Source organism: Salvia splendens, chromosome 7 (assembly GCF_004379255.2).
Source record: "Salvia splendens isolate huo1 chromosome 7, SspV2, whole genome shotgun sequence".
NCBI classification, from domain to species: domain Eukaryota; kingdom Viridiplantae; phylum Streptophyta; class Magnoliopsida; order Lamiales; family Lamiaceae; genus Salvia; species Salvia splendens.
The window spans coordinates 11,737,050-11,764,526 of NC_056038.1; the positions used below are offsets into that span (position 1 = coordinate 11,737,050).

Genomic DNA, 27,477 nt, shown 5'->3' on the forward strand with positions numbered 1-27,477 from the left:
AGTTCTTCCGAGAAGGGTTCGACGCGGTCGGTCGTCCCAGCCACACGACGCTGCAGAAATGTACTGCAGCCATCCGGCAGCTTGCGACTGGACAAACGGCCGACATATTCGACGAATACCTGCACATCGGAGACAGCACTGGGCGCTTGTGCTTGCTCAACTTCTGCAGAGGCGTCCGGGCAGCCTTCAGTGACGAATTTCTCCGGAGGCCAACCACGGAGGATTGTCAGTTCCTCCTCAACCTGCACGAACAAGTGCACGGATTCCCCGGGATGCTTGGCAGTGTCGATTGCATGCACTGGCAATGGAAGAATTGCCCGGTGGCTTGGAGGGGTTCCTACACGAGCGGCCACAAAGGCACCCACCCAACCGTTGTACTCGAGGCCGTTGCCGACTACCGACTTTGGATCTGGCACGCGTACTTCGGGGTCCCTGGCTCGAACAACGACGTAAACGTGCTCCAACAGTCCGACCTCTTTACCGAAGTTTTGGATGGTAAAGCGCCGGCCATCAACTTCGTCGCCAACAACCGGCGGTATAAAATGGGGTACTATCTCACCGACGGCATCTACCCGAAGTGGCCGACCTTCGTGAAGACGTGCGGCAGGCCAGCGAACCCAAAGCAGGCTCTTTTTGCGCAGAAGCAGGAGGCTGCGCGCAAGGATGTGGAGAGGGCGTTCGGGGTTCTCCAAGCGCGCTTCAACATCATCAAAGCCCCGGCTCGTTCGTGGTTCATGGAGAGCATGGTCGACATCATGTATACGTGCATAATCTTGCACAACATGATTGTCCGAGACGAAGGACCCGATGCCGGAAATTGGTTCGACCCCGAATCCCCCGGAAGCTCAACCGCAAGTAGTCCGCCGCGAAGTGGAGCGCATCCATCTATACAAGAACGGTTGGCTATTCGGGCAAGGACACGCGACTCTAGCGCCCACACCCAACTCCAAGAGGATCTAATTGAGCACATTTGGGAAAACTTTGGCGGAGAAGATTAAATTATGTTATTTTTATTTTTTTAGAATTTTAATTATGTCTTCGTTTTTTTTAATGTTAAGTTGTAATATTGTTTTAATTTTAATAAAGTGTGTTTGTTTAAATTGAATTAGGTTTTAAAAAAAATTATAAATTAAATTGAATGAATAGTAATTAAGAGACGGTATAGAGACGGTTAAGAGACGGAGCGTTGCAGGTTCCGTCTCTTAGTTAAGAGATGGAGGAAAAAAGGACAGTGGGGCCCTCAAATAGTGCTCAAATAGTAGTTAAGAGACGGTTTAAGAGACGGTATAGAGACAGCGTTGTGGATGGCCTAACAAATTGAACTCATTCTTTATGTCATTCTTTATGCACAAATTGTTGTACACTTAGCGAAATTACACAATTTAATTTACCTTCTAATCCAAATTACACAATTTAATTTACCTTCTAATCCAAATTACACAATTTAATTTACCTCCTAATCAATTAGAATACGAGAAAGAAAGGAGGAGAGAGACCGTGCATCGGAGCGAACCACGATCAGAGAGAAAAAACAAAGAAAAGGGGTCTTCAATTTTTTGATTCAGGAAATTTTCTGTGGGGAAAATAAGGATCGTAAAATACAGAGAAATGTGAAGGAAAGTTTTTGTAGAGATAAGAAGCAATGGCAGGAGAAACTACATGGGTTTCAGATGGGAAGTGTGAAACGAAAAAGAAGAAAGAAAAATAAAGCTGAGAGTATTATTGTTGTGATGATAATTTTTCGTCCTGAATCTCAATTGTGGGAGCTCCAATAAGGTCAGCCCATTGATATTCTGGTTTATGTGAGCTCATTTATTCTTCAAGTTTGAATCTTTACTTTCTTTTGATTCATTATTTTTGAAGTTCAAATTCGAGAATAAAAATCTGAACTTGAACTTGAAAATTCAAGCTTGAATCTTCAATTGAGAGAGTGGCATTTTGTGTGTGGTGGGATTTGAGGATATTGTTAAATTCTGGTTGTTTACTTAGAGTTGCAGGGAGGTATCTTAATTTGATTTTGAGATATAGGTCAATAAAGGGTTTTCTTTGTATCATAGTATAGAATTTGGGTCCAAGCTGAAGAATACGAAGTATCTGAAATCTGGGTTTTTTGGAGGGAGGGTCGGTTTTAATTGAAAATTGAGATCTCATGGTATGATATCACTCACCCTCCAATTGTTCTTGTTCGAGATGGGTTTGATTTAACATTTTTTGGGCTACTAGAAAGGTGCATGTTTATCAACGGGTTATTGGGAGATGGAGTATAATGGCCCTAATTTACTCCACTGTTCTGTATCGTCGCTGTGGTAGCTTGTATTTTTGGTTTTATGGATTTTTAGTGTGGTGAAAGAGGAGAAAAGAGAGATGCAACCGCCTCATCAGCATTCGCGGATCAATCTCGTTGAGTTGAAAACTCAGATAGTAAAGAAACTTGGGCCTGAAGGATCCAATCAGTACTTTTATTACTTACAGAAATTCTTGAATTTGAAACTGAGTAAGGTTGATTTTGACAAACTATGTCTGAGAGTTCTTGGACGGGAGAACTTTTCACTTCACAATCAGCTTATTCGTTCAATACTTAGAAATGCCTGTTGTGCAAAGTCTCTGCCTCCGGCGTGTCATAAGAATGATGCTTCGAAACATGGTATGCATGTCGGTATCCAGGAGATTCGTTCTGATGGTTACCAGCAAAATGGGTCCCACATTGTCAAGGCTCCGGCTTCTGGTTCACCAGGTTTGTCAAATGGAGATGACATACTCCCAATTTCACCAAAGAAAACAAGATCTGGTTTCCGTGATAGGAGAGGTGGGGACCGTCGAAGCACTCTTGGACCAAATGGAAAGACTAGTTTTCCTCCTCTGGTGGCTGCTACCACTCAGCCTATATTGGAGAATGGGGATCTGAAACTACCTGGTAGTGGGATATCGGTGCAAGAAGCAGAGGATGAAAGAGAAAACATGGCTTCCCACTCTGCTAAATTGCCGGCAGTGAGGAAATCACCAGACAGCCTGAGAGGTGTACATAGCAAGGAGCAGATGGAATTGGTAGGTAACCATGGTAGGAAAGAGGCTTCTTCAAGGAGTGTACTTCAAGCACCCCTTGGTGTTCCTTTGTGTACAGTTAGCATCGGTGGAGCTTGCAGAGCTCTACCTTCTGCAAGTAGCTGTAGATCTATTGGAACGTTTGATGACAACACTTTGTTGGACAGTCATGTATTGAGTGACCGGGTGGAGAACATTGCTTTAGCACAGGGTCTAAAAGGAGTGTCAGTGGACTGTGCCAACGTACTGAACCATGGGTTAGATTCTTATATCAAGGGATTAATTAGGTCTTGCATTGAACTTGCCGGAGCTAGTTCGGGGCATGAATCGACAATGAATAGTTCCAACAAGAGCCCCACTCCAGTGAAGCTAGATAATGGTGTCAAACCTGGTCATCAGCATCAAATGCCAAATGGCAGGACACATCCGAATCAGATGCTGAATAATGGTGCAGATAAGTATCAGATGCAAGAACAGAAAGTCCTCCACAAAATTTCGTTGCAGGAATTTAGAGTGGCTATGGAGCTGAATCCACAGCAACTTGGCGAGGACTGGCCATTGTTACTAGAGACAATATGTACCCATGCATTTGAAGAATGACATAGAGACAGAATGTTCTTGCTTCCCCAGTTGACTGAAGTGGTCCCTGCTGGATCGAAAGCCATGATATTTTCCACCTTCGTGTCCTTTAATTTCTCCTGTTCATGGCCTTTGGAACCAGCATAGATATCTTAAAGTTCAATTCCAAGATAGGAGGACCAAACTACTCCAGGGCTTTCTTTAATTGGGAGAGCCCATCATCGGCAACTATCAGATCAGAAGAATGCCTTGAATTAGGGTGCGCTGTTGTATAATTAGCATTATCCCAACTTATAATTTTTTTTCCTTTATCCTGTAATTTACAGCCAAGTGAGAAATTCTAGAACAGTTTTGCAGGAATAATTTGTTAGTCGTCAACACAAAGGGTGGGATTCTGTGATGCAATAGACAAGTTCATGTACCTTCACCACCAATATTGGTTGGAATTTATTATAAACAACACGGTTAACCAATTGCAATTGCGTAACTAAGTCTTCTTTTCTTTCCTCTCTGTTTCTTCTTATATTTAGCACCATATGAGTTGCTAGTCCTTATATGTTTAAATTTTGCTCTCAGAAGACAATTTGCCTAGCTTGCACTTGCTGGATGTTTCTGTGAGAAGACTGCTTTAGTTCATCATTGCATTTAATCAGTTTACCCATCTTTCTTTTACTTGATGGTGCGAAGGTCCTTATGTAGTTGTTAATTCTGGTAAAAAAAATTCTTTTGTAGCACATTTAAGAGTATTTCATAAATCATTATCTAAGCAGCACAAAGTCGTGATTTGCTTGTCTTCATGTCTTGTATGATGTTTACCTTACTTAGCACTAGGGTTCTCATTAAAATCATGATGCATCTGAAAAATCTTCCTCCTTTTATTTGCTTGGTGATGCAATGATCTGAATTCTGTCTAACGTAGCATTCACTACTAGCAAGGATTCTGTGTTGCATCTAATCAGTTCAGGCACAATGTATGCAACAGTCCTTTCCTGTGGAGAGATGGCCGTATAGCCCATGGTTGAACTGAGTTTCAAATGTTTTGCAGATTACGTTCATTTTAAAGAAAGTTAGGGCATAGTTCGTTTATTTACAAAACTGTGGCTTATGGTTATGAATGATTATAGTCTAGCTTCATTGGAAACTTAAGCTTCTTAATATTAATTGCAGTCACTTTACGTATTTAAAAAGTTTACAGTTTGAATTTCAGACCATTATTTTCTGTTTATCTTACTTATGCAGCTTCCAATTCCTATAGAATCTGATCATAGCAGGGATCAAGCATTTACTGCTGTGTCAACGTTTCTAGGTATTCATAATGTTTAAGTTCTTGATTCTGAAGTTATTTCAACTAAATGTTCTGATATTAAATTACTTTTTAGGTTTGGTGGATGGTCAACCAACCGCATGACTCGGAATGTAAATGGAAATGTTGGTTTCGCAAGTCAGCATATGAATTGACCCCTAGGTACGGAACGCTTACTTGAAAAACTCTTTAGATTTGCATTTATGTCTCCTTTTTAAGCATTATAACAAAGATGTTTTCTCCACTGATATTTCGGTCATGTCTGCTGTATGCCATCAGTTTGGCTTCATTCACTCACTCAACTTTTATATGGAGCCTCTTACAACCGCATTCCTACACTAACAATTACTTATCTTGCTTTAACTTGTGCATGTGCCCTCTTTACAAGAAACTTCAGTTCTTATCTTCTTCTGTTTAGGTGTGTTACTTGCCAGGATTTGTAATTGGTGTAAAGATCACCTAGGGCGCGTTTACTATTGAGGGTATATGAATTAGATAGCATAGGCTAATCCAATCTTACCTAAGATGGATTGGAAGTTTGGGAACTTGCTTGGTTGATTTCCTATTTGAAAGGGGTAGGATTGAAGAAATCCTAGTAATAAAGATAAAAATACTCAGTTATGTTATCTATCCTGATCAGTAAACTGATAAGATGTTGGATGTGACTAGATAAATAAATTCTGAGTATACTTTGATGCATTCAGGAAGAGATGGATAACTGATACCTCACCTCGTTAAGGTTTTCAATCACTCAAAGCCACATTAATCATCAGTCTTTGGTTGTTCTTGTTCATCCATTTAACATAAAGAAGCAAACATTGGACAGAGTTGGATAAATCTCACTAATCCACCATTATTCATTAAGGTGAACATGGTATAAAGTTTTAAGTATTTTACAACTCTTTTGTCTCTAAGAATGTCGCAGTTATTTTATATTTTGTATTTCATATTTTCATATTTGGAAGATTTCGGACAAGCATAAGGTTTTACCATATTAACCTCTTTCTTTATGCTGTTGGGCTCAAGGAAATGTCAACTTTTTCTCTTTTATGTTTTCCCTAATCAGCTTTTTCATATAATATTATACTTCAGTTATACTCTATTATATTATATGGATTTTGGATAACATAATTGATACTCGTAAACATTAGGATACAATGAAGATTGGTATATGGAAGGTATTGCCCTTAATATTCGTTCCATAAAGTCTAGGGTTCGCCTTAAACTGCACCACTCTTCACGTAGCTTCTACTCTGTAAGCTTTGGGCTGTCTTGCCTGTCTAATAAATCTTAAACCTTCTTTTATCTCGTTGCATGGTTGGAACATGGTTAAATCAAGATGCATGCCGGTCACCTTCTAGTGAATGTTAAAGAGAAGTGCATGACTTAAATGATACTGTTAAGGTCAAAATTAATAGTAGTATTATTTATATTTATACCAAGTGTAGTATCTTTTGGTTGTCAGCTTATTTCAGGACGCAGTCGCTTCGCTACTGAAGGCGAGCTAGACCCTAATTTAGAACTTAAGTCAAGTACGCCCTTCATTTGTTTGGCAGTCCATTGGCTCACTGTATGCATATCTTCACACACAAGGATTCTCATTTGAATTTTGTAGCACCTTCCGATTATCTTTATAGTACTAACTGTTCACTTTTTACTCTATAACATTTGGTGGTTTTGAGAAGCTTCCGTTGTTCAGTCGACTTGACTGGTATTTATTCAGAAGCAAAGTTTCGCGTGGTTTGTGAAGCTTTGGTGAGGTCTATACTGAATTTGCAATATACTGCATATTGTGAAATTTGTATTTCCTAATATGCAACTCCTCTTGTACTAAAATTATGTATGGATCTGCTGTTGAACTTTAAAATAATTTGGTATGTACAGGATTTAATTTCAGCCTCAATGAAATTCTGGATTACTTGTCCTAGCTGCACAACTTCAACAGTAGTGGTGGCTTTGGTGAAAGCTAATGGGTTTGGAGTTTGAAAAAACAAAATTTGAAGTACCCAAACAAGAACTTGAATTCGTCAGTGATTAGATTGAGTATAGTTGTCTATTTTAATCATAAGAGTTTTTATGTTTTTACTACTAAAAATTTAAGCATTTAAAAATACTTGTGCATCTTATCCTCTCTCTTTCTTAAAAGACCTTAAACCAGACAAACTATTAGGCAAGTAACCTTTGTTTATGATTTGCTTATGTCATCATAGAGACCATTATCTAGTTTGTACTATCGCTTTGAACAGATTCAAGACATCTTCTCATTTGGAACTTCTTGTTTTCTACGCAGGCAATATCTTGAATTTTCTTTAATCAAATTTGCAAAATTCTTAGATATATCGATCCAATAGAGGATCTGGACAGTGTAAGATACTCATAGTCACTAGTTGTTTGATCCTCAACCGCGCCACAGCCAATGAGCAGAAGAGACACAGGCTCATATAACCATGCGGAAATTGTTGGTCACCGGAGACTCGTTTCATCCAAAACAATCTCAGCCAACTGAATGTCTCCACTCAGCTTCGACGCCTTGTGAGGAGGCAGGAAGGAGGAGAAGCCGTCGAGCAGCTTTGTACACTTCAGACGCCATTTCTCCATCAAGAACTCAATAAGGTGATGCCCACTAAAAAAGGTTGTTGAGTCACAACTGCTATCTCATTTTCTTGTTTGAAAAAAAATCAATTTTTGTGGAGTGAAGTGACAAATGGTGTTTGAAGAAGTACCTTCTGTTGTGATAGGTGGTGATGAAAACCGAATCTGGGCATTTCTGGAGCAAAAATGTTACAGTCAAAAATAGATCATCGAAGCCTGTGAAGTGCAAACAACATGATTAAAAAAAATGTAATTAGATTCGATGAATTATGTATAGATGAAATGGAAGAGTTCTTCAATCTTACCACTTGTGTCGTAGAGCACATCAGCTCCAAGAATGATTTTAGGATGCAGAGTGAAGATCGGAGATTCAAATACGCCCCACGTCACTCCCATAACCTACACTTCATCAAAGCCAGATAAAAAATATGTTATCACATGAAACCAACAAGACAGTGATGCATACCTTGCATTTGATGTCATTTATGTTGCAAACACGTCTCATGTTACTCAAAACCTATAGGCAGTGAAAGAGCAGAATCAAGATTAGGCTGAAAAATAATTTCCAACACTAAGAGGAGTTCTCACAATTTCACTAACTGAGAAATATAAAAACAGAAGTCTTTCTTGAACTCAGATCTACATATTAAACAGACGAAAAACCCCAACTCAAGTTCAAAAAAAATTTCTGCAACAAAATACTAAACCGTTGCTAGCTAACCGATTTCAACTGTGATTATTCCAACATAAAATCTATACCAGAAACTCATGATGATGGCTCAACAAAATTAAACATCTGTCAATTTTACATCATCAATCAATCCAACTCTAAAGTTCTCAATTCCACTGATCAAGAAATATAAAAACAGAAGAAGTTCTTGAACTCATCCATATAAAACACTACAAAATCTATATGTAAAGCTAAGGATAACCCGCCCAAAGTTATTTTTTCATCTTGAACATCAATAGTGGAATTCCAAGTTTAAGCAATTACTTAACACCAAAACTGTGACACACAGATGGCAAATGACCTAAAGCATTGCAGCCTTATCTATAACCATTACCAATCACAAAGGTTTCCAGCATGAAATACGAACCCACATGTATTCAGGACGTTGCTCAAGAAAATACGACCTCTGCTTTGCTAAGGTCATCAGTCAGTGTGACATCCGCGCCCACTTTAGAAGCAATTAGTCCAGGCAATGAAGTTCCAGCACCCAGCTGTTTTAGCGAAAATGAGATTTAAGTAAAACCAGGAAATAGGCCGACTGTAGTAATAACCATCGAATCTCACCTCACCTCAACAACATTAACCCCAGAAAACCGTGATTTCTGTTGCCAAACGTACTCGGCCAAAATCACACTTGAAGGCCACACAAATAGTCCATACTCTTCTTTCATATTCTAATAGGAAAGCAACACAGTAGAATGAATATCAGAAAATCCCAAAACACAAGGCACACTCGCCACTTCCTCTTATTAGAGCAAGGGATTAGTACCTCAATGATGCTGATGGAGAAACCATCTTTGATACTTCCGAAGTAATGCTGAGAATATGTGGTCATGTCTCGATTAGGGGATGATTCAACTGAATCTTCAATTTCATCATCCTTCTCAATGCCTGGGGACTGAAGGAAGAACAGCCAAGAATGTAAATTTAGCTTTACATAGATAAACAAACATTTCATGAAGCTTTGAGTTCTTAATTATTCACTTTACCTACATTAATGAAGTAAAAAAATATAACAAAATCAATTGTTTTGAATTCAAACAGAACGTAGCTTTTCAATGTAATATCAAGAAGACACGGCAACAATCACATTTTAAGGGTGCAAAATTATGCTGAATCTTCAGGATATAATAAAAAATATATAGTATCTGTTCTCATCATCCTAATGACAGAGTAAGGCTTGGCGATTCCACCGTAGAAAAAACAAAAACAAATACTCCCTCCGTCCCGAGCTACTCGCTCATTTCCTTTTCGGCACGGAGATTAAGGAATGAATGTATAGGAAAGTAAAAAATGACGGCTATAGGTGAAAATTTTTACTAAAAATGGAAATAGTGCAAGTAACTTGGGACGCCCAAAAAGGAAATACGTGCGAGTAGTGCGGGACGGAGGGAGTAGTACTATTAACTCAAACAGTAGCCATTAATCAATAATTCTATACGGCAATTGAAAAGGAAAAAGGTACTGATTTTGAAAACTTCGAAGTCAAGTTTCAACAAAAAAAAAGAAATAGGAAATGTTAGTTCTATTACCTTATTTCCCTCTTCTTGTTTGAATTCGGGCTCCAAGCAGAAGCTGTGTCCGTTACTCTGGGATCTGGAAGCCATGGAAATGGTCTTAATGTAGCAGAAAGCTGCGAGTTTATGTACATGTTGTCCAAATACAGTTAGTTGATATTGACAGATTCGATCATTCGAGTAAATATGAGTCATAGTTCTGACTGAAAGCATTATTCTCACTAGATCAAACAGATTGTTAATTTTATAGCCGATGAAGTTTTAGGTAATCTTCATAATGTGAGTCATGCCATCACCGTGAAACTTGTACTGAATGTGGGTAGTAACACCTAAAATAGAGAACGAATAGATAGTGAAATCAATGGAATGAAATAAGAGTATGTCACAACAACGATTTGGGATAATCATTAGTTTGTTTATATTTGAGATATCATGCTGGTGCTATTCATCATATCAAAACTTATACCAAATCACAGTTTCAAGAGATGGAACACCTTCGGCTGTGTCCTAGTACATCACAATTTCATGCTTGAACAAAGAAGAAGCATAATACTACTATATAAACAGGCACAATAATTCAAAATTTTCCAACCCCATCATAAATCCCAATATTCTATGAAATGGAAATATCCAATTCCAATTCCAATTCCAATTTTGAAGAAGCAATAGAGCGAGCTCTTAAAATCGAAACCTCACCTGCTGACAGGGCGGCACGTAGTTGGGCGTCGGGACGGGCAGACTGGCACCTCGGCGGAGCTACTGTTCCTTTTCAGCTCCAAGGAAAATTTTGAAAATTTCTTTTATTATTTGTCTCTCATGACTATTCAAACAGCGTAATTAATAATCTTATTTTATGCTAAAATTCAACTTATATTATTATTTAAATTCATGCTTAAAGCAATTTTTAAAATAATAATCTTATATAACTTCAATTGATTTATTTAATTAATAATCTTATTTTATGCTAGTTATGCAATTTTTAAAATGAGTGAAGAAAATGAAACACCTCTATTTTTAAAATAATAATCTTATTCTCCCAATGTTCCGCGAGATGTTTCATTTTCTTCACTCATTTTGAAAAAATAATAATATAAATACTCTTCTCTACATTATTACTTTTCTTACTTTATTTTTTCTCTAATATTACTATTTATTTTTAATTTTTCAAAACGAGTATGTATATGGCTATTATTATTTAACTACGTACATTTTTTCCCCACTTAACTATTTGAAACGCCTCAGTTAATATAGAACGGATGGAATATTAAAAGATGATATATGGCTAATACTAATAATAACGAGTATTATCGGGTATACCCACAAAACTCTAAAATACACTACTCGATCCCGCCCTGTTTCCTGTTATCGTCAGGTAGCAGGTACCCGATACCCGGTAGATAACGAATCGCAATGGGAATTACCCATTACCCGCTACCCATTTTGCCTCCTATGTATGTAATTATTTATTGCGATCTATAATTTGGAGATTTGGTAAGGATCACCTATAACATTTTGTAATGTACTTGTACAAAATTGACAAATGAATATTTGTATTAAAAAAGAAAAAAACAACTTAAATTTTAACTTTCATAAAATATTGCTTCATCTCCTTAGAGTATCTACAACTATTTATACTAAACTCAAACACATTTTAGTGTAAATATCACATCAAATATGGTTTTACTCCAATCATTTACGTCAAACTCAAACTTAAAAGAATATTCTCTATATTATGCTTTATTTACTCACAAAATCTGAAATAGTTTTTGATTTTGACTTAGTGTAAACTTAAAGATAGATATTATTCATTTAAAAAGCCGAAAATGTGATTGATTTTCCAATAGTACTCCAAAACCAATCTCATTTTTGGTTTTAGTGTACTATAGAAAATGGTCTAATACACTAAAAATAGACACTACTCCAATAGTACTCCAAAACTCTCGCAATTTTTGGCATGACACGATAATACGACAGAAATCCGCACAAAAATATTGAGTTTGTGTCCTTATTGGGTCGACCAGTTAAGAAAATGAAATTTTCCGGTCGGGGTTCGTATCGGGTTCGTGTAATCCATTAAGATATAATATTATTAATTTTTAGTATTTTAAAAATGATATATTATTGTTGGATTTTGTTCCTATGAATCTATTGATGTTATTGTTCATCAGATCAAATTGTGTAATCAAATTTTAAGTTTTTAATTAGACTCTTAATGATCAGATTAAGGTTTTATAACTTTTGTTAATCACAAATAGTTGTTATCAGAATCTTACCGTGTTATTAGGTTCTAACTGTGTTATCAGGTTGTATTGTTATAGTGTCTTGTCATGTACGTGTTGTTATCGTGTCGTGTTGACCCAATGTGGTTCGTGTCGTTAAGGAGTTCGTGTCAGATTCTGTCGTGTTCGGGTTTGAGGGTAGCAGGTCGGTTCGTGTTTGAGTTTGAGATTTTCTTAACAGATCGTGTTCATGTTTGCCCTTATTGGGTCGAGTCGTTAACAGGTTAACCAGATAACAACCTAACATGCACGATTTGTCACCCATTTCCAAAACCAATCTTATTTTTGGTTGTAGTATACCATTAGAGATGTCTAATACACTAACAGAAATTAGACATTACTCCAATAGTATTCCAAAACCAATTCCATTTTTGGTTACAGTGTACCATTAGAGCATCCACAGTGGTGTCCTTGCCGACGGACGTGCTCTTGCCGTCGGCAAGGACAAGCCCTGTCCGCCGTTGTACTCTTGCCGACGGCAGGGCGCTGCTCTATGCATAGAGCACGTCCGTGCCAACGGCAAGAGCACGAGGCGTCGACGTGACATGCTCTGATTAGCTCGTTGGTTTATCATTTTTATTATTATTTTTTTAAAAAATCAAAAAAATCTGAAAAATTCAGATTTAATAAAAAAAAATATTTTCCCACTTGCTAATAAAATATATCAATTTTTTCCACACTTTTAATTTATTTTTTCATTATTTTTACCCCAAAATTCATACTTTCATCTATAAATACTCTCATTTCAAACACAAAAAATGACACTATACCAAACAACTCTCTCAATCTCAATTTTTAGGATTTTAATTATGTAATTTTTAATTTTTAGAATTTTAATTATGTAATTTTTATTTTTTTTATAATTTTTAATATTATTCCGGGTAATTTTAATGCATTTTAATATCGCGGAAATGTTTTTATTTAAATTGAATAATAGAATGGTGGTACCCTTGAGTTTGTCCTTGCGGAAGAGCACGGATGTGGGTGTTGTGCTCTTGCCTAAGAGCAGGGAGTAAAGTGGGTCCGGACCCACATTCGTGCTCGTTGGCAAGAGCACGGATGTGGATGCGCTTAGAAATGTCTAATACACTAATAAAAAATATAGATACTACGAAAATAAAATAAAAGACTAATTATTCCCAGAAAAAACACGTTCAAAACAACTTTCATATTCCATTTCCAAAACAATTTCTCTGCAATTTTTTCGCTACAGAAAACTGACTCTCTTTTAGAAGTGCTGAAAACGTTAGACAGAAATCACTAATAGAAGACTTACAACGTCCTAGATAAAAAGGAATCCACAAATACAAGCTACAAAAGGTAAAAACTTCGCAATTTTTGTCTAATTTCACGTCAAATGAGATTTGTTTAGGAGATGTGCTTATTAGAAACGAGTAATGTTTGATAAGTTATCAAATTTATTCAGAGTTCTTGAAAGAGAAGTATGGTGGAAGTTTGAATTCCTTAGTTTTACAAAGAGAGATTTGGTGAGTTTTTTCGTTTGGCAGTGAGAGGCGAAGTGTTAAAATAGAGAGTGAGAATATTTTGTTTGGTTAATTTTAGTGTGCTTGAATCTGCTTGATTTGTTTATAATCTTTAGCTTTAAGGAAATTTTTCTGCTTGGTTGATTTAATTGGCTGGAGACGTCTATGGATGATATAATAATTTTTTTGCTTAACTGAATCCACTTGAACCAATTTTGTAGTGATTACAGTTGAAGTAATTTTGTGCTTGTTGATTTAACAATTTTTTTGTAGAAAGAAATTGATGTTGTTACCTATCTTTCATCTGTTTATATGCAGGTGTAGATAACCAAGTCTGTTATTTTTTTTTTTGTAAAGGGTGCTTATTTTTTATTGATGTATTAAGAGATATATTAGGATGGTTGAAGTTTTAGAGGGTTTTTTTCATATCAAATTTTCTTGTGTTGATGCTTTGAACAAGTATTTTAATTTTGTGTGATAATTATTGATTGAAACAAGCAATGATTTAGTGTTACAATATGGAGTGTGTAACTAATATTCACTGTTCTATACTCCCTCAGGAAACAGTTCATCCGTGAGAGATGGAGCTATCCATTGTATCTGAACAAATGTTATATCCCACAAATCATCTTCTTCTGAGATCTTCAAAACATCTTCTTCTTTCATAGTCATCACCATATTCTTCAGCAACTCAGGAATTATATTCGGCAGCTTTGATTCCCCATACTCTCCTAAGTCGGCCTTCATGCACGTATCCATTCTCCGAAGGATTCCAAGCCAAAACGTCCTAAAATTATTGCTCTCAGAAATCGGCTTCATGAAATGCAAGTAGAGATGCGTCAGCACCTCCATCGAGAGCTTCAGCGTGCCTTCCATGCTTCTTGTTTCCCTCTCGGCATTGTCCCGTCTGGAGTACTGCAGCATCTTCTCGTGTAAGTCGTCGACCATGGCGAAGATGATGTTGTAGAAGGAGTTGATGCAGCTCGTGGGAGTGAACAAGAGGTCCTCAGCAAGCAAGAAGCTTCTCTGAAGTGATAGAACCGCGTGGTTCCTTACCTCCTCGCGCCTAGCCAGGCTGGTCTTCTTGAGAGACTCCCCGAGCCTCTGGAAGAAGCTGATGGGGTTGTAGATCCTCGAGCTCTCCTCGACCGAGAGGCTATTTCCATTGTTTCCCACACCCGTGCCACTCCCCGGATCCGAGTATCCGCCTTTGTACCACTCAACTAACAAACTGGCTGATTCGGCCAGCATATCCATGATCTTGATGTTCTTGTCTACTTGGCTGTTCCTGAGCGCCACGAAGGCGAAGGCGCAGTCAATGCAGTAGGTGTAGTTGGTGCGTGTTATGTGATTCTGATCCGTCATCAGGTAGATGAGGGTCTCCACACCCTGATCGTACGTTTCAGGGTGTCGTCCCGTCACAGACAACAAATGCAGAACCGACATCCACCCAAGCTGTGTCTGCATTTTGTTGGGATAATCAGTAATGATCTTGCTTGCAGCTTGCAGCAAGAACTCACAACAGGTTTCCAAGATCTCCTTTTCCATCCTCCACATCAAGTTGAACGACTTGAAAATCAGCTCCTCTGCTCCATCCACGAAGTTATCCGACGCCATGAGCTTCAGGCACATCTTCATCAGGGATACTATCGCCTTCTCAGAGAAAGGAATTGGTGAAAACAAAGGAAACTGTGTGACTTCCAGCAAGTAATCGTGGTAGTATGGCCAGAACGTCGACACTCTATGCCGATTGGCCAGAGCCATGGAGCTGATAAGCTCCCAGCAAAATGAAACCGTCTCCTCCTCCTCCACCGGGGTGCTGAACTTCTGCCCTTTTCCGGCTGCAGCGAATATGATGCAGCGCCCTAGATTCAATAGAGACTCTTCAGGCAAATTTGAACTAGTGCTGAAGATGCTTCCGATCTGACATTGCTGAATGATGCTAATGTTTTGCTCGAATTCATTCATCCCTTGATTTAGAGATTCTTCCACATTCTCCATCGACATGAAGGTGAGAAACTTCGCAGTTATGCCGGAGGCCTGTCGTTTCTTAGAGTACTTGGGGTCATTGCTAGGAATAACGATAGCGGAGTCTGGTTTGGTAGCCGGTGATTTGGGAGCCATTTCAGGCTCCATGATCGACTGTGGGAGCAGCTTCAGCCTCTTGAGCTTCAACAAGCACTCGATGATGGTTCTCCACCCGCCTCTGATGGAGTCCTTGAACGCGTTCACGATGGTGAAAACCGCCAGAATGGCCATCTTGGGCTTCATGTCGTGGCTGAAGGCGTAAAGGGTCTCTTCCGCGGAGGCGTAAGGGTTCAACAATGTGGTGAATTTGCTGAAAGAGCAAATAAGCTCATCCAAAGTGTCTTCCAATCCATACTGAGATATTCTTGCAATCGAGAACAACGACTCGATGCAATCTTGGAGCATTTCCTCTTCATCAGAATGTTCGAACACTGCTGCAACCGTTGCAACGGATGGGCCGGCAATGGAGGCGAACATGTCCCGCCCCAATCTCCGATCAAAATCGCACATTATAAATGGTTGGACAATCTTGGATCGGTTTATGAGCTGGATCCATCTGTTGGGATTCATTTCCACAACAATGTTGGTATCATCCATCTTGATTGCGTTAGTTGCAATCGACTGGAAAAGCTCGGAGAGGTATTCTCGAGGGAGATCGTTTCCTCCATTGATTGATCTATTGTTCTTTATGAAATCCTCCTCTGACATTTTCTTCTTCACCTGCGGGTTATGCTGATCCGTGTTGAGCATGATGATCGAGTAGCAGAAGATCATAACAGCATCTTTGCTTGCGAACAGATCCGACGACTGCTGCTCGTAAAACCGCTCAGAGAAGGCCTCCACGACTCTCTGGATCTTCTGAGACTCCCCCGGCAATCTGAAGCTCTCAAGGTAAGTCCGAAGAGAGCTGTCGAGATGCATTCCACTGAACTCAAATGTGTGTGTGAATTCTCTCAGGACTTGGACATTGAATGCATCAGGATCACCGAGATAGTCTCCGATCATGGTCTTGTTGAGTTTAGGTGTGTATCGGAAGAAATAGGCAAAGGCTTTGGGGTCTGGTGGATCGGAAGTGAGCCCGGATTTCTTGAGGTAATCCAATCCCTTCTTCTCATCTCTATTGAAATGACTCCCTGCAATGAGTATCTTCCTCTTCTGCACCTTCCTGAACCTCAGAAATTCGATCCAGGCCTCGACATCGGCCCCTCTCACTTTGTCCTCCCAGAAAGGCCTGAATTCGGTGATCTCGACCGGATATGGTCCAGAGGGGCTAGTGTCGTCTTCTCTATCGATGTTATCAGCAATGTAGTGAAGAATAACGGACAACCCTTCAAAAGACTGAATCTGAGTGCTTGTCAGGTAGGTACCTGTTGGGAAGGCATACTTGCAGAGAAGCTTGCCTGTTTCCTCGAACACGTTCCTAAAGCTGGTGTCTGAGTCGTAGTTTACATAGGCCTCCATTGAGAAGTTGGGCTGCCTGCAGAAGTTGATGATGGCCTCAATAGCGACCTCCTGGAGCTGGAGGGAGCTCCCTGGAGCGGCGACCTTGAAGAGGACGAAGGAGAAGAAGGCCTCGAGCTGGAGACGCACAGAACTGTGACAAGACAAAAGAAGAAGGTTGGTTAGGAAGGAATGAATGAAGTGGAACTAGCAGGAATGGGAATGCACCTGCGGAGAAAGTGGTAGAGGTTGAGAACGGTGCTCGAGATCATGGAGAGTACGAGAGGGGTGGAGGAGATGCCGTAGTGGATGAGATGATGGAAGAGGTCGTCTTGGATCATTCTGAGGAGCTTGGGGTGCTTGCCGATGCTGTCCCCGCTGAGTTCTATGGCGGAGTTGATGAGGTAGAGGGCGAAGACCTGAGTGTTCTCGTCGCTGGTTTGGTATGAGACCATGTCCGTGTCCATCATGTCGACGACGTTGAGGAGAGAGCAGAGGAAGTGGAAGATGTCCACTGCCGAGCTGATGCCATAGCCGGAGTCGAGGTCGTTGTCCTCCGTGTCCGACTCAGAATTCTCCCAGTCCTTCACCTCGATATCTGGCATTCTGGAGAATATGATCTGGATCAGCTCATGCATCGTGTACCGAGCGCACCGTTGCAGCAGATCCACACGGTTGGCCGTCTGTTGAACTACCTGCACGCCCGAAGTTTGATAAAGAATGTGGAATATGCTTGCACATTTTCTGATTCTCTGATGTGGGATAGTTTGAACCGGATACCTGAAAGCATGTGTTGACGAGGGTGCATGTCGAGTGGTCGGTTAGCAGGATCGAGGCGCGGTGCCTCATGACGGCAGTGAGGGCCTGCAGGATCCGCATCATGACGGCGTCTTCCGTGATGGGATTAGTTTTCTCGAGGCGGCAGCTGGTGATGGCGTTGACGGCCGCATTCATGGCCTCCTTTCCGCCCAGAGTCTTCTCGTCGAATATGCCTAGGCGGAGGATCTTGAGGACGGACTGGAGGGCGGCCGCGGTGGCAGAAGCAGGGATGTCGTCGCTCTGTATCACATCCAGGAACGGGGACATGTACACGGATGGGTCGATCGTTCGCCATTCCTGCTGAGGCTTGAAGAGCATGGCTCGGAGGGATTTCAGAGATTGCGATATGGAAGTGTCGCAGCCATCGTCGGGCTGGTGGTAGTTCGAGTCGGGTGGCCGGCGGATCACTGCGAGGACAGCTCCGACCTCCGCGTTTAGCATGCAGGAGAGGCCAAGGTCTTTTCGTCTTGATTTTGTCATGTATGTCTTGTTTCCATCATCTTCCATCACTCTTTACTCACTCAGCACAATGATTTTTTTTTTATTTTTTTTGGGGGGGATTGAATGTTCAAAAATCTGTTATGTTAGTTAATTAGGATGTGTTCTTCAAGTGTTAAGTGACATTGATGCATAATTTTTTTGGACCTGTGTATTGGAGGAGGGCATACCGGTAAATTTTAGTGGCTTTATTTGGAATTGTGGCCGTACGAAATAGCGGATCGTAGATGCTGGAAAAGAGGTTAAATCGATTGAAAGTTTGGACAAGTATTTGAATAATTCTAATGCTAAATATATCATATATGTTCTCTCTTCTGTTATGGAGATTGATGTGCGATTTTTTCGATCCTAAAATAAATAATTTTGGATATATTCTATTTTATTATCTCCTCCTATGTTTGATTCCAACTTAATTCCACTCGACAAGATCTTTCAAGTGAATTTTATCTCCCTAGTCCCTACTAACTGTATTTGACATCGAATTATTATTGTTGATTCTTATCGTTTCTTTGTTCAATATTAATTTATTGAAAATAGTTATAATAATTAGGAAAAAAACAATCAAACAAACAATAAATTTAAATTTATAATAAGAATGAATTACTGTGAGAAAAACTAGTAAAAAACCATGATATACTTCTCCCATTTTCTAAGTTAAAATAGTGAAATTAGTATTAATGGATGATGAGATTGATTTTCAAATATGAAAAGTTTCTATTTTTAAAAAATAGAACAAAAAGAAAAGAGAATAGAAACGGAGGGAGTATAGCGGACAAGGCCGTCGGTAAAGGCGCTAATAACGATTTACGCATGACATTCACTGATAGATGACACTGTTCATTGGTTAAAATTTACTCTGCGACCCAAGTATGTTGATAAATTTAATCATTTACAAACAAAAAAATCATTTACTATTTTCATTCATTAATCGTCAGTAACCATATTTATATACGAATAAATTGTAGAACTAGAGTAGATGATAATAGATCAAAAGCGCTCTTATGACTGATCATTGGTAAATTGATAGATGGATATATATTGATGATGCCAAATTGCCAATCCTTCTTCATATTAACATTAACATTAACATTAACAATAACATAATATATACTGTACTTTAGTATTTATTGTGGTGCTTAGATAGACACACTTTGTTTGTACAAAAGCGCCCACCACCTTTTTTCTTATGTTTTAATTCCGTGGGCCTCAACATTTCCCACATAATCTGTACATCCTCGTATCCACATGTTTGAATGTCGTCGTGTAGTTTCACTAGTCCTCTTCTGCCTTCAATATTAGTAATTAGTTTTCCATCAGCTCAAATAGTACTACTAAATCGGAAAAAGAGCTCATGATGACAAACCAGTTTTATGAGGTCTGAGACGAGAAGAAACAGCGCACCAAACTCTCCGCCACCATTCCATCGCCCTCCGATCCGCCGCTCTCCACCTCGGCTTTAATATTGATCATATATTTATATACTAAAATATTTAGGTATGTTTAGTGTAGATGCATAAACCAACACACTTGTTGAGAGTCTCCTGTTTCTAAGACAGAGACATACGAGGATTGCTTTTATAGTATTTATAACGGTGCCTTGTTTTATTTTATATTCAGTACTGAAATAAAATCTGATTTGGACACGTTGTCCATGCGTGTCTCAGTCTCACATCTTCCATTTAAATTTTAAACCCCAACTTGGATGATATTTTTTTGACTTTGGTTGGCCTCTATATTTGACTTCAGGACAAGTGTGTTTCCAGACTACTCTTCGGATCTTCGGGCGGCTTTACTCTTTCCAAACAAAACATTGCACTTCTCCCAATTCCTGTTTTTAAACTTCAATATTGTTGGATTTCGTGAATTACATAGAATTGATTTTATGAGATCTTAATTATTAAGTTTGATGGACTCAATTTGATAATTCATGTTGAAATTATATCATCACTTTTTTGCATTTTTGGAACTCATATAATAAAATCAATCTCAAATCAACTTAATCATCTTGAACTCACATATTTCCCCCTTTTAGCAATTTCGGCTACACAGCCCACCTAGAACTGATTTCTCAAGAACAGAACAAGTGACTCTCACTCATATTAATTCAAGAATGCATCGAAAAGTAATTACCTTCATCTTTCATGAAGCAGATGATAATTCATGGGTGATGTTACAAAATTTATAATTTGATTGAGTCTCACTGTTGAAGTTATAAACTTCAGTCGTATAAAAAAAATACATATGTCCATTCAAATAGGAATTGTGGAAAAATTATGAATATTATGGCAGTTAAGATAAACTACTGCATGCATTTTCATTGCTACAATGGATGTTCTATCTATCTCTCTCCTTTTTCCGGGATGCATGCGAGATTTCAGCATCTGTCACATTTTAGCTAGGAAGGTTATATACGGTGTAAGAAGAAAGGATTATACGAAAAGCATAGCACCGGAAAGCACGAGCGATTTATCAAACTGGCTCATCATCCATGTTTTTCAAGTATTCCTTGGAAAGCTTGGTTTCCATGATTAGCTTCTGCTCTTTAATGAGATCATATCCCGATTCAAGTAATGCTTCCAGGGTTTGCTGCATTCATAGTCATGCAAACACATGCTGATTACTACGCGATAAGACAATTGAAAGTATCACAATGATATGATGCTTGTAAAAACCGGTAAACTTGTGGTAACATTGGATTCTTTAGTAGCTTATCATGTTGCCAACAACCTCATTTCACTGATCTTGTCCCATGATTTAGTTACATATTCACCTAAGTGCTTTTGGAAATATCAGTACAACATTTTATAAGTGAAGGTTAATAGCATGTAAGTTACTGAACTTTGACAAAATCTGCATTCGATAGTTCTCAAATCCAACAAATTATTCTCCTCATAAGATTAATTACAGAAACCTTGCATCCCACCTTATCTTCATCTCATTTAATGTTATGATTATTAGTTCAAAGTATTCTTGACATCTCAAATCATTTGAATGAAATTACATTAGTAGCCTAAATGGGAGTACTAATTAACTTCACAATGTTCGATGTTTTTTGATCAAAAAGTTGACTAAGATCCCAATTGTGATACCTGTGGAGGCGTAAATACTGGAAGTTTTCCATCCTTTTTCTGTTTAAGAAGTCTGGAACCAAGATCTTCAGCACCTCCGGCATCATTTACCCACTGGCGCATGAAAAGGAGTAAGAAAGAAGAAAAAATACATTCCTAGTTCAACCATCCAGAGAGTTCATACACATTAAAGCACATAAGTACACTATAGCAACCAACACAAACAAAAGAAAAAAGGGCACCACAAAGATGTAAAGTGAGGAAGTAAGCTTCTCATTGGTTTAAAAGCGAGTAATATGATCTGGTCTAAAGAGCTCTCGTTTCTTTTCATCAATGAGAAAACTAAACACCTACCGATGGTCTTTTATAAATTAAAATAAAATACTAGGAGTACCTTTACATAGTGAAGTATGGTTATAAGCTAGTAATCTTCTTAACAAATTGATGATGTACTCTTTCCCAAACATTGGCATAAATCTCCAATTGACCTCTTTTCCCTCTTATCCAATGTATGATATGCTAATTGGGTTTAAGAGGAAAATTGGCAGATATAATTAAGTCTGCGTTACACCTACACCTACACCCGGCCACAATTATGCATCTCGTCAATTCAACTAAATCTTTGCTGACAAATTGACAAAAAATCCCATCAATATCTTCAATAGAAAAAGATTATTCTGTGAACGAAATTAGGAAAAACAAAAGCCATTTCAATAGAATGGTACACTGAAGCTAAAAGCAATATAAATGAACCTATAAACAATTTATTGATTGGTACCTCTAGGATTGAGCGGTCATATGTTCTTGACCTAAGAGCACCATAAAAGTCCAGTGCTGCCAAAAACATAAACAGAAAATGGGGTAAACTCGCTTTACATCAACTATCACCTTTGGTCATTCATCACATTATTCTATGCTTGGAGTCTGGAATATTGAATGTATTTAGAGGTTTATTTAAAACTTTTATTAGGTCTGTTACTATACAATGATATTTTACAAGGATATAGTATAAGTTACCTGTGCAGTTTTTTGTAAAAGAATGCTACAGGTTATTGATAATCTCCCAACAAAGACATACCAAGGGATAATCCATACGTCTACACAATTTTAGGACTTGTTGATAGAAACTCATACTATGAATGAAGAAAAAAAATGAATGAGAAAATCAGATCTAGACTAAAATTAGCTCAGTGTAGTGCTTGATCTTCGAATCCAATCAAACTTACTCCAAACACAAAAATGGGGTCTTCCAAAAAGGTGAACTTACTGATCAATCTATAAACACCAAGACATGGGAAACAAAAGTGAATGGATTGGCACCTTGATTGGGAAATTCTTGCACGATGCTGACAACCTCATCCTTGGTTATCCCATCCTTCTCGTACATTCTACTAACAATATTTACAATATCTTCTTCTGTAGGCTGCCTGTAAAACATAACCTGATTCTAAGAGACAAGAAAATTTGCATATATCTAGATTTGGTCATTTTAAGACACAGAAGATGCAATGGAAGAACATTATTCTTGGCTAGAACATTATTGATTAGAAATTTTAAACCAAATATGATATTATTCACCTAAAAAAAGATTTTTACTATGTTTTTTGCATATATTTGTTTCACAAACATATAAGTAACAGCCAATAAATTTAGTCAAGCAGTTAATTTTCTTAAACATTTATAATTAAAGAATATGGATGTTAGGATTGAATAGGCATCACATATTCTGGTTCCTGAGCTCAAGAAACTTTTAGTAAAGGATGAATCCAAACCCTGAGGGAGCCTAGAGTTTTGTGGATGAGGTAAACCGTTGGATGTGCATCAGTGGGTGGGTACGCAAGGTTGCATGTCGACTATGACAATGTACAAGGAATGTAAATCATAGCGGGGCAGTACAAAAGGAATCCAACTCCAAACTGTTGTCAGGAGGAGTAGAAACCTTACACTGTGAACCTTATCAAGGAAAATACTACTACCATATTAAGATCTTTTATACCGACTGGACTTGACCCCGATGATTCAAGAAGGCTTCCGTTGAGGTATCTAGTGCAATGTGGTGGATAATTTACTCGTAATGTGCTGGAAGTGCTACATGCATATTAAAACAGATGAAATCATATCCTTATTATCACATGTCATATCAATTATTACCAGTAGAATTTATCCATCCTTCCATCACGGATCAATGGAGCATAAATTCTTGCAAAATCATTTCCTGTGACGATGATTGGAATCCTGTGAGTAATATCTGCCTCTCTCCAACCTTGCCCAATACTTACTCTTGTAGGATTATCTGCTATATTCATGAGACTTCCAACCACAATTTGGTTGTTCACTGTCATTTGAGTGTTACCTGGTTGTGGGAATTGAAATGTACACGTTAATGTTTCAACTTATTTGATCTAAAATTTCAGAAAGAAAAGTATATTGAAGTACATACGAGATCTGATAGGAATTTTTTAAATAAGTGGAAGACAGTCGAGTTTCAATAGGAATTCGTCTCACCAAATATACCCAGGCCAGCATCAATATCATTAATCATCAAGCAGCTCATTTTCCCCTGTATTTTTGGGAAAAACCAAGACTAAAATACAAAAAGCAGGAGTAAAGAGAGATATAATGGGTCAGTTACATGACCTGCGATGTATATATAGATAGTTATCTAACTGAATATAGTCCTTTTTTATTCTTTCTACTTATAACTTTCAAGGCTTAAGATGTAATATAGCTTTCGGGCATCATGTATGTAAGAGCAGACTTCAATGGCACAGTGTCTAGGTGTATCAGTGGGTAAGCAAATGTCAGTTCACGATAATTTCATCATCAACTCACAACTTATGAAAATATCAACAAAATATTCATTTTTGGCAAATAATGACTTAAGGCCCCACATAAATATATATATCATGAAAGTCACCTATCCAACTCCTTAAACCAACCCCCTCATAATAGAGACTAGCAACCTCCTATATAAGAGGCCAGCTGACTGAAGGTACATGAGAAGCTAACTTAGGGCCCGGTTGCAGATTTCCGAAAAAGACCAACTCAAAAAGTTTGTCAACAAAAAGTTGCATTCCGCATATTTAACTTGATGGCTCACGTTCTTTCAAGTCGAGCAGTGCTAATATTAATATTGGTTCACGAACCAAAGAATTAAGTTTTTTGTAGTTTCATTTCTAGTAGCTGGCATGACAAACTAACTCACTTACACTCTAGGAGTTTAGATTTGGGAAGCTGTTAGCTATTTTCATTTAATAATTTTATCTTTAGTGACAATTTGAAGAGGATAGGAGAGAAAACTAGTCGGTCCAAAAAAAGTGTAATTAGCTTGTTTGTGATTTCGATACCCAATCAGATTCTCTTAATGATCAGATAGGCTTTTCCAAGTCACTATTACATTGCCTCCAAATGAAGAATGTATTCCGACATATAAATTCACTGAAATACGAATCTTCTCCCTATTTTCGAGATACATAATTACAAAAATACATAAGATAGATACTCCTATCTATAACAGTATAACACATAATATAAGCCATGAATATCTATTGTTGTCTATAGATTTCTGAATACTTTCTATTCCATTCTTCAGTTACTATAGTCTATATATCTTCAATTAAAATCAGGTAGAATAAAGATATCATCTTCGTTAGAAACCAAATTACATGCTGGAAGAATGCATGATTATGAATTTAGTGAGTAGCTAACTTGGTTTTGGACCACTTGAGAAGCAGTTCTGTACCGTTCACGTATCAATCTTCCTGGTTCTCCTGTAGAAAGCACAAGAAAGCTCTTTTCTCAAATAGTATCACTTAGTATCAAAACAGATACTAGTATAAAATAAACACCACTAGAAAAACTAACCAGCTCTTTCAGATTCCAATTCACCAGCAGACATGATGATAGGTTCGACACCCAAAGCACGGAAAATAAGTTCAGTTTGAAAAGTTTTGCCTTGTCCTTTCCCTCCCCAAATTCCTTCGACAGAACAATTTCAATATTTTTCTCAGATAATTGTATTCTACACAAATGGAATCAAACAATAACAGCAATAATTTTCTTCTTTACAGTTAGTAACCTGGTCATGATTGTGTAGAAAAATTCAAAATGTAGTTGATGCTAAATGTAGATATTGCAGAAATGTGAAACTGTGTGCAAAATAGATTTGCTTCCAGGATTAGATATAAGATAATCAAAGTATTACAAGAAATTTTGTAATGTTATGAGTAACGATAGACAAAATCGTTTTCTTTCCATGTGACAAAATAACAAGTTATCAACAGCATGGAAACATTTGGGGACTTTTTTTTTATTATGCTACGCATTTAATCCTATATCTATGGTAACTTGCTTTTTCGTGATTGACATTATACTTACGCATGACAAAGTATACTGACCTAAAATTAGTGGAACTCTGACATTGAGGAGATGAGCCATGAAGTTCTTCGCCATGTGGACAACTGCAAAAGAAACAACAATAATGTTCAATCTTATACTACCACAAATAGTTTCCACCACAAAGACATGATCTCAGATTTAAAAATTCGAAACTCATAGACTTTACCAATGCCAACTGTGAAGTCAGTTTTCTAAATAAGTTAGTCGAAAATAGAACTATTAGAATTTGAACAGCGTTGATTAAAGTAGAAATAACGGCGGTACTAGCCTATGAAATAAAAACTGTAAACAAATATCTCAAGGTTAGAAACAAGTTCCACTGATACCACCATATAAACAGATGCTAATTAGAAAATGTGAATTCTAGGTCACTGTATCGTGCATTCGTTGATAAAGCGCGTTGTACGTGCATATATATGCTACAAAATGCTTTTGCTGCCCCTAATCTCATTTTCCTTACCAACTTTATCCTGCAACATGGAAGTGAAAAACATAAGATGGATGAGAAAAATAGCTGAATCAAACGATGAAGTCGGAAAAGTAGACATTAACACAATAATCTACCAGGAAAGCAGGCGCAATGTAATAATCGCCTTGAAGATACTCGAAAGACCTCGTTGCCTTTTGCCGATAATCAAACACAATATCCGCTGGCAAATTAGACCAATAACATAAAGTATCAAGGCAATGGTGAACGATAATCAATTGAAACTAATTCCCAATTTAAAAATGTTGGTCGAATATGTATTCATAAAAATATACAGAAAATAGACAGTGATTACAGTCTTTGCCGAGGAAATTGCCAGTGAAGAGATCATCGATGATGCCAGCCCTAGCTCCAACGGCGATGTTCATGTTGTCGGCCTCAGCTCCAAGTCTGTAGAGATAATCTTTGCCTTCAGAGTCTTCGGATTCCCATGAAGACTGTTTGGATAGCTTCTTTTGCTGTTTGCTGGTTGCATTCTCAACCCCTTCGCTGTGGGTGCAACAAATTGTGACAAAATTGGAGGGTTTTTTGGTGTAGAACTTGCGATTGGAAAACAACTGTGATTTAATTGAAGAAGGGGAAATTTGGAAGCAGAGAGCCATGCCGATGAGCTTTGGGGTTTATTTTTCTTTTCTCCTTTTTTTTTTCCTTTTTTCGGATGATGGCTTCAATTTGGGGCCACTGAGACTCGACTCCACATATTCGTAATTCAGTTTTGTCCGTTAACGTTATCAAGAAAGTTGGCGCCACATGAGTTTCAACCACACTTGAAAAAGAAAACGTAAAAACAAAAACAAAAATATAGTAGTAGTAGTAGAAGTCATGGTTTGCCATTTTGATCCATCATGATTAGGAGTATCGGTTCAATTTTACTACAAATGGTAAGTAGATCTCAAAATTTGTGACGAACTCAATTCCTCTCACATCACTATATTTTTCCATTTACTTTTTTTTACTCCCTTTGTCTACAAAAAATAGTTTCATTTATGGACGGTACGGGTTTTAATGAGAAATTAGTAGTAACTGGTAAGTATTAGATATAGAGAGAAATAGTAGGTAAAGTAAGAGAGATAGAAAGAAAAACTAGGTAAATATTAAAGAAAAGAAAAAATGAGAAAAGTATAAAAGAGAAACTTTCCATTTTAAGAAATAAGACTATTTTTTTAGATGGAGGGACTCGGGGAGTATTTTTTAAAATTCGTGGCAAACTCAA

At 38.0% G+C, this 27,477-nt stretch overlaps 4 protein-coding genes and 2 long non-coding RNA genes across 11 annotated transcripts; 2 read left to right on the plus strand and 4 right to left on the minus strand.

The window, feature by feature from the left end:
• The first annotated feature begins 1,491 nt into the window (after positions 1–1,491).
• On the plus strand, positions 1,492–4,094 carry LOC121811003. The gene is made up of 2 exons (XM_042211749.1): positions 1,492–3,880; positions 3,971–4,094. Exon 1 carries the CDS (start codon positions 2,365–2,367, stop codon positions 3,640–3,642), a length of 1,278 nt encoding a protein of 425 aa, XP_042067683.1. The 5' UTR covers positions 1,492–2,364; the 3' UTR covers positions 3,643–3,880; positions 3,971–4,094.
• A 3,124-nt stretch (positions 4,095–7,218) lies between these two features.
• LOC121811004 (methyltransferase-like protein 23) lies at positions 7,219–10,597 on the minus strand. Of its 5 annotated transcripts, XM_042211752.1 has the most exons (10): positions 10,460–10,566; positions 9,986–10,092; positions 9,779–9,879; positions 9,016–9,144; positions 8,816–8,920; positions 8,651–8,737; positions 7,983–8,033; positions 7,822–7,915; positions 7,648–7,732; positions 7,219–7,547 (listed from the first exon to the last, which is right to left on the minus strand). In XM_042211752.1, exons 3-10 carry the CDS (start codon positions 9,851–9,853, stop codon positions 7,388–7,390), a joined length of 786 nt encoding a protein of 261 aa, XP_042067686.1. In that variant the 5' UTR covers positions 9,854–9,879; positions 9,986–10,092; positions 10,460–10,566; the 3' UTR covers positions 7,219–7,387. The 5 variants fall into 5 exon arrangements, with proteins under 5 accessions (XP_042067686.1, XP_042067685.1, XP_042067688.1 ...); XM_042211751.1 differs by lacking the exon at positions 9,986–10,092 and having other exon boundaries at positions 10,460–10,597; XM_042211754.1 differs by lacking the exon at positions 9,986–10,092 and having other exon boundaries at positions 9,779–9,842; positions 10,460–10,572.
• Positions 7,421–7,820, plus strand: LOC121811006. Its single transcript, XR_006052496.1, has 2 exons — positions 7,421–7,556; positions 7,663–7,820. It is a non-coding gene; the product is annotated as an uncharacterized LOC121811006 (long non-coding RNA).
• Positions 10,598–14,072: 3,475 nt separating the features above from the next.
• On the minus strand, positions 14,073–18,594 carry LOC121810403 (ARF guanine-nucleotide exchange factor GNL2-like). The gene is made up of 3 exons (XM_042211179.1): positions 17,775–18,594; positions 17,223–17,689; positions 14,073–17,148 (listed from the first exon to the last, which is right to left on the minus strand). Exons 1-3 carry the CDS (start codon positions 18,318–18,320, stop codon positions 14,073–14,075), a joined length of 4,089 nt encoding a protein of 1,362 aa, XP_042067113.1. The 5' UTR covers positions 18,321–18,594.
• Positions 18,595–19,317: 723 nt separating this feature from the next.
• On the minus strand, positions 19,318–19,903 carry LOC121741304. Its single transcript, XR_006037828.1, has 2 exons — positions 19,675–19,903; positions 19,318–19,598 (listed from the first exon to the last, which is right to left on the minus strand). It is a non-coding gene; the product is annotated as an uncharacterized LOC121741304 (long non-coding RNA).
• A 573-nt stretch (positions 19,904–20,476) lies between these two features.
• LOC121742134 (ribulose bisphosphate carboxylase/oxygenase activase, chloroplastic-like) lies at positions 20,477–26,934 on the minus strand. 2 transcript variants are annotated; one of them, XM_042135174.1, is made up of 12 exons: positions 26,560–26,934; positions 26,342–26,427; positions 26,238–26,247; positions 25,777–25,839; positions 25,244–25,357; positions 25,088–25,149; positions 23,885–23,939; positions 23,531–23,732; positions 22,700–22,806; positions 22,158–22,213; positions 21,401–21,493; positions 20,477–20,897 (listed from the first exon to the last, which is right to left on the minus strand). In XM_042135174.1, exons 1-12 carry the CDS (start codon positions 26,864–26,866, stop codon positions 20,781–20,783), a joined length of 1,272 nt encoding a protein of 423 aa, XP_041991108.1. In that variant the 5' UTR covers positions 26,867–26,934; the 3' UTR covers positions 20,477–20,780. The 2 variants fall into 2 exon arrangements, with proteins under 2 accessions (XP_041991108.1, XP_041991107.1); XM_042135173.1 differs by having other exon boundaries at positions 23,885–23,963.
• Between the last annotated feature and the right edge of the window lie 543 nt (positions 26,935–27,477).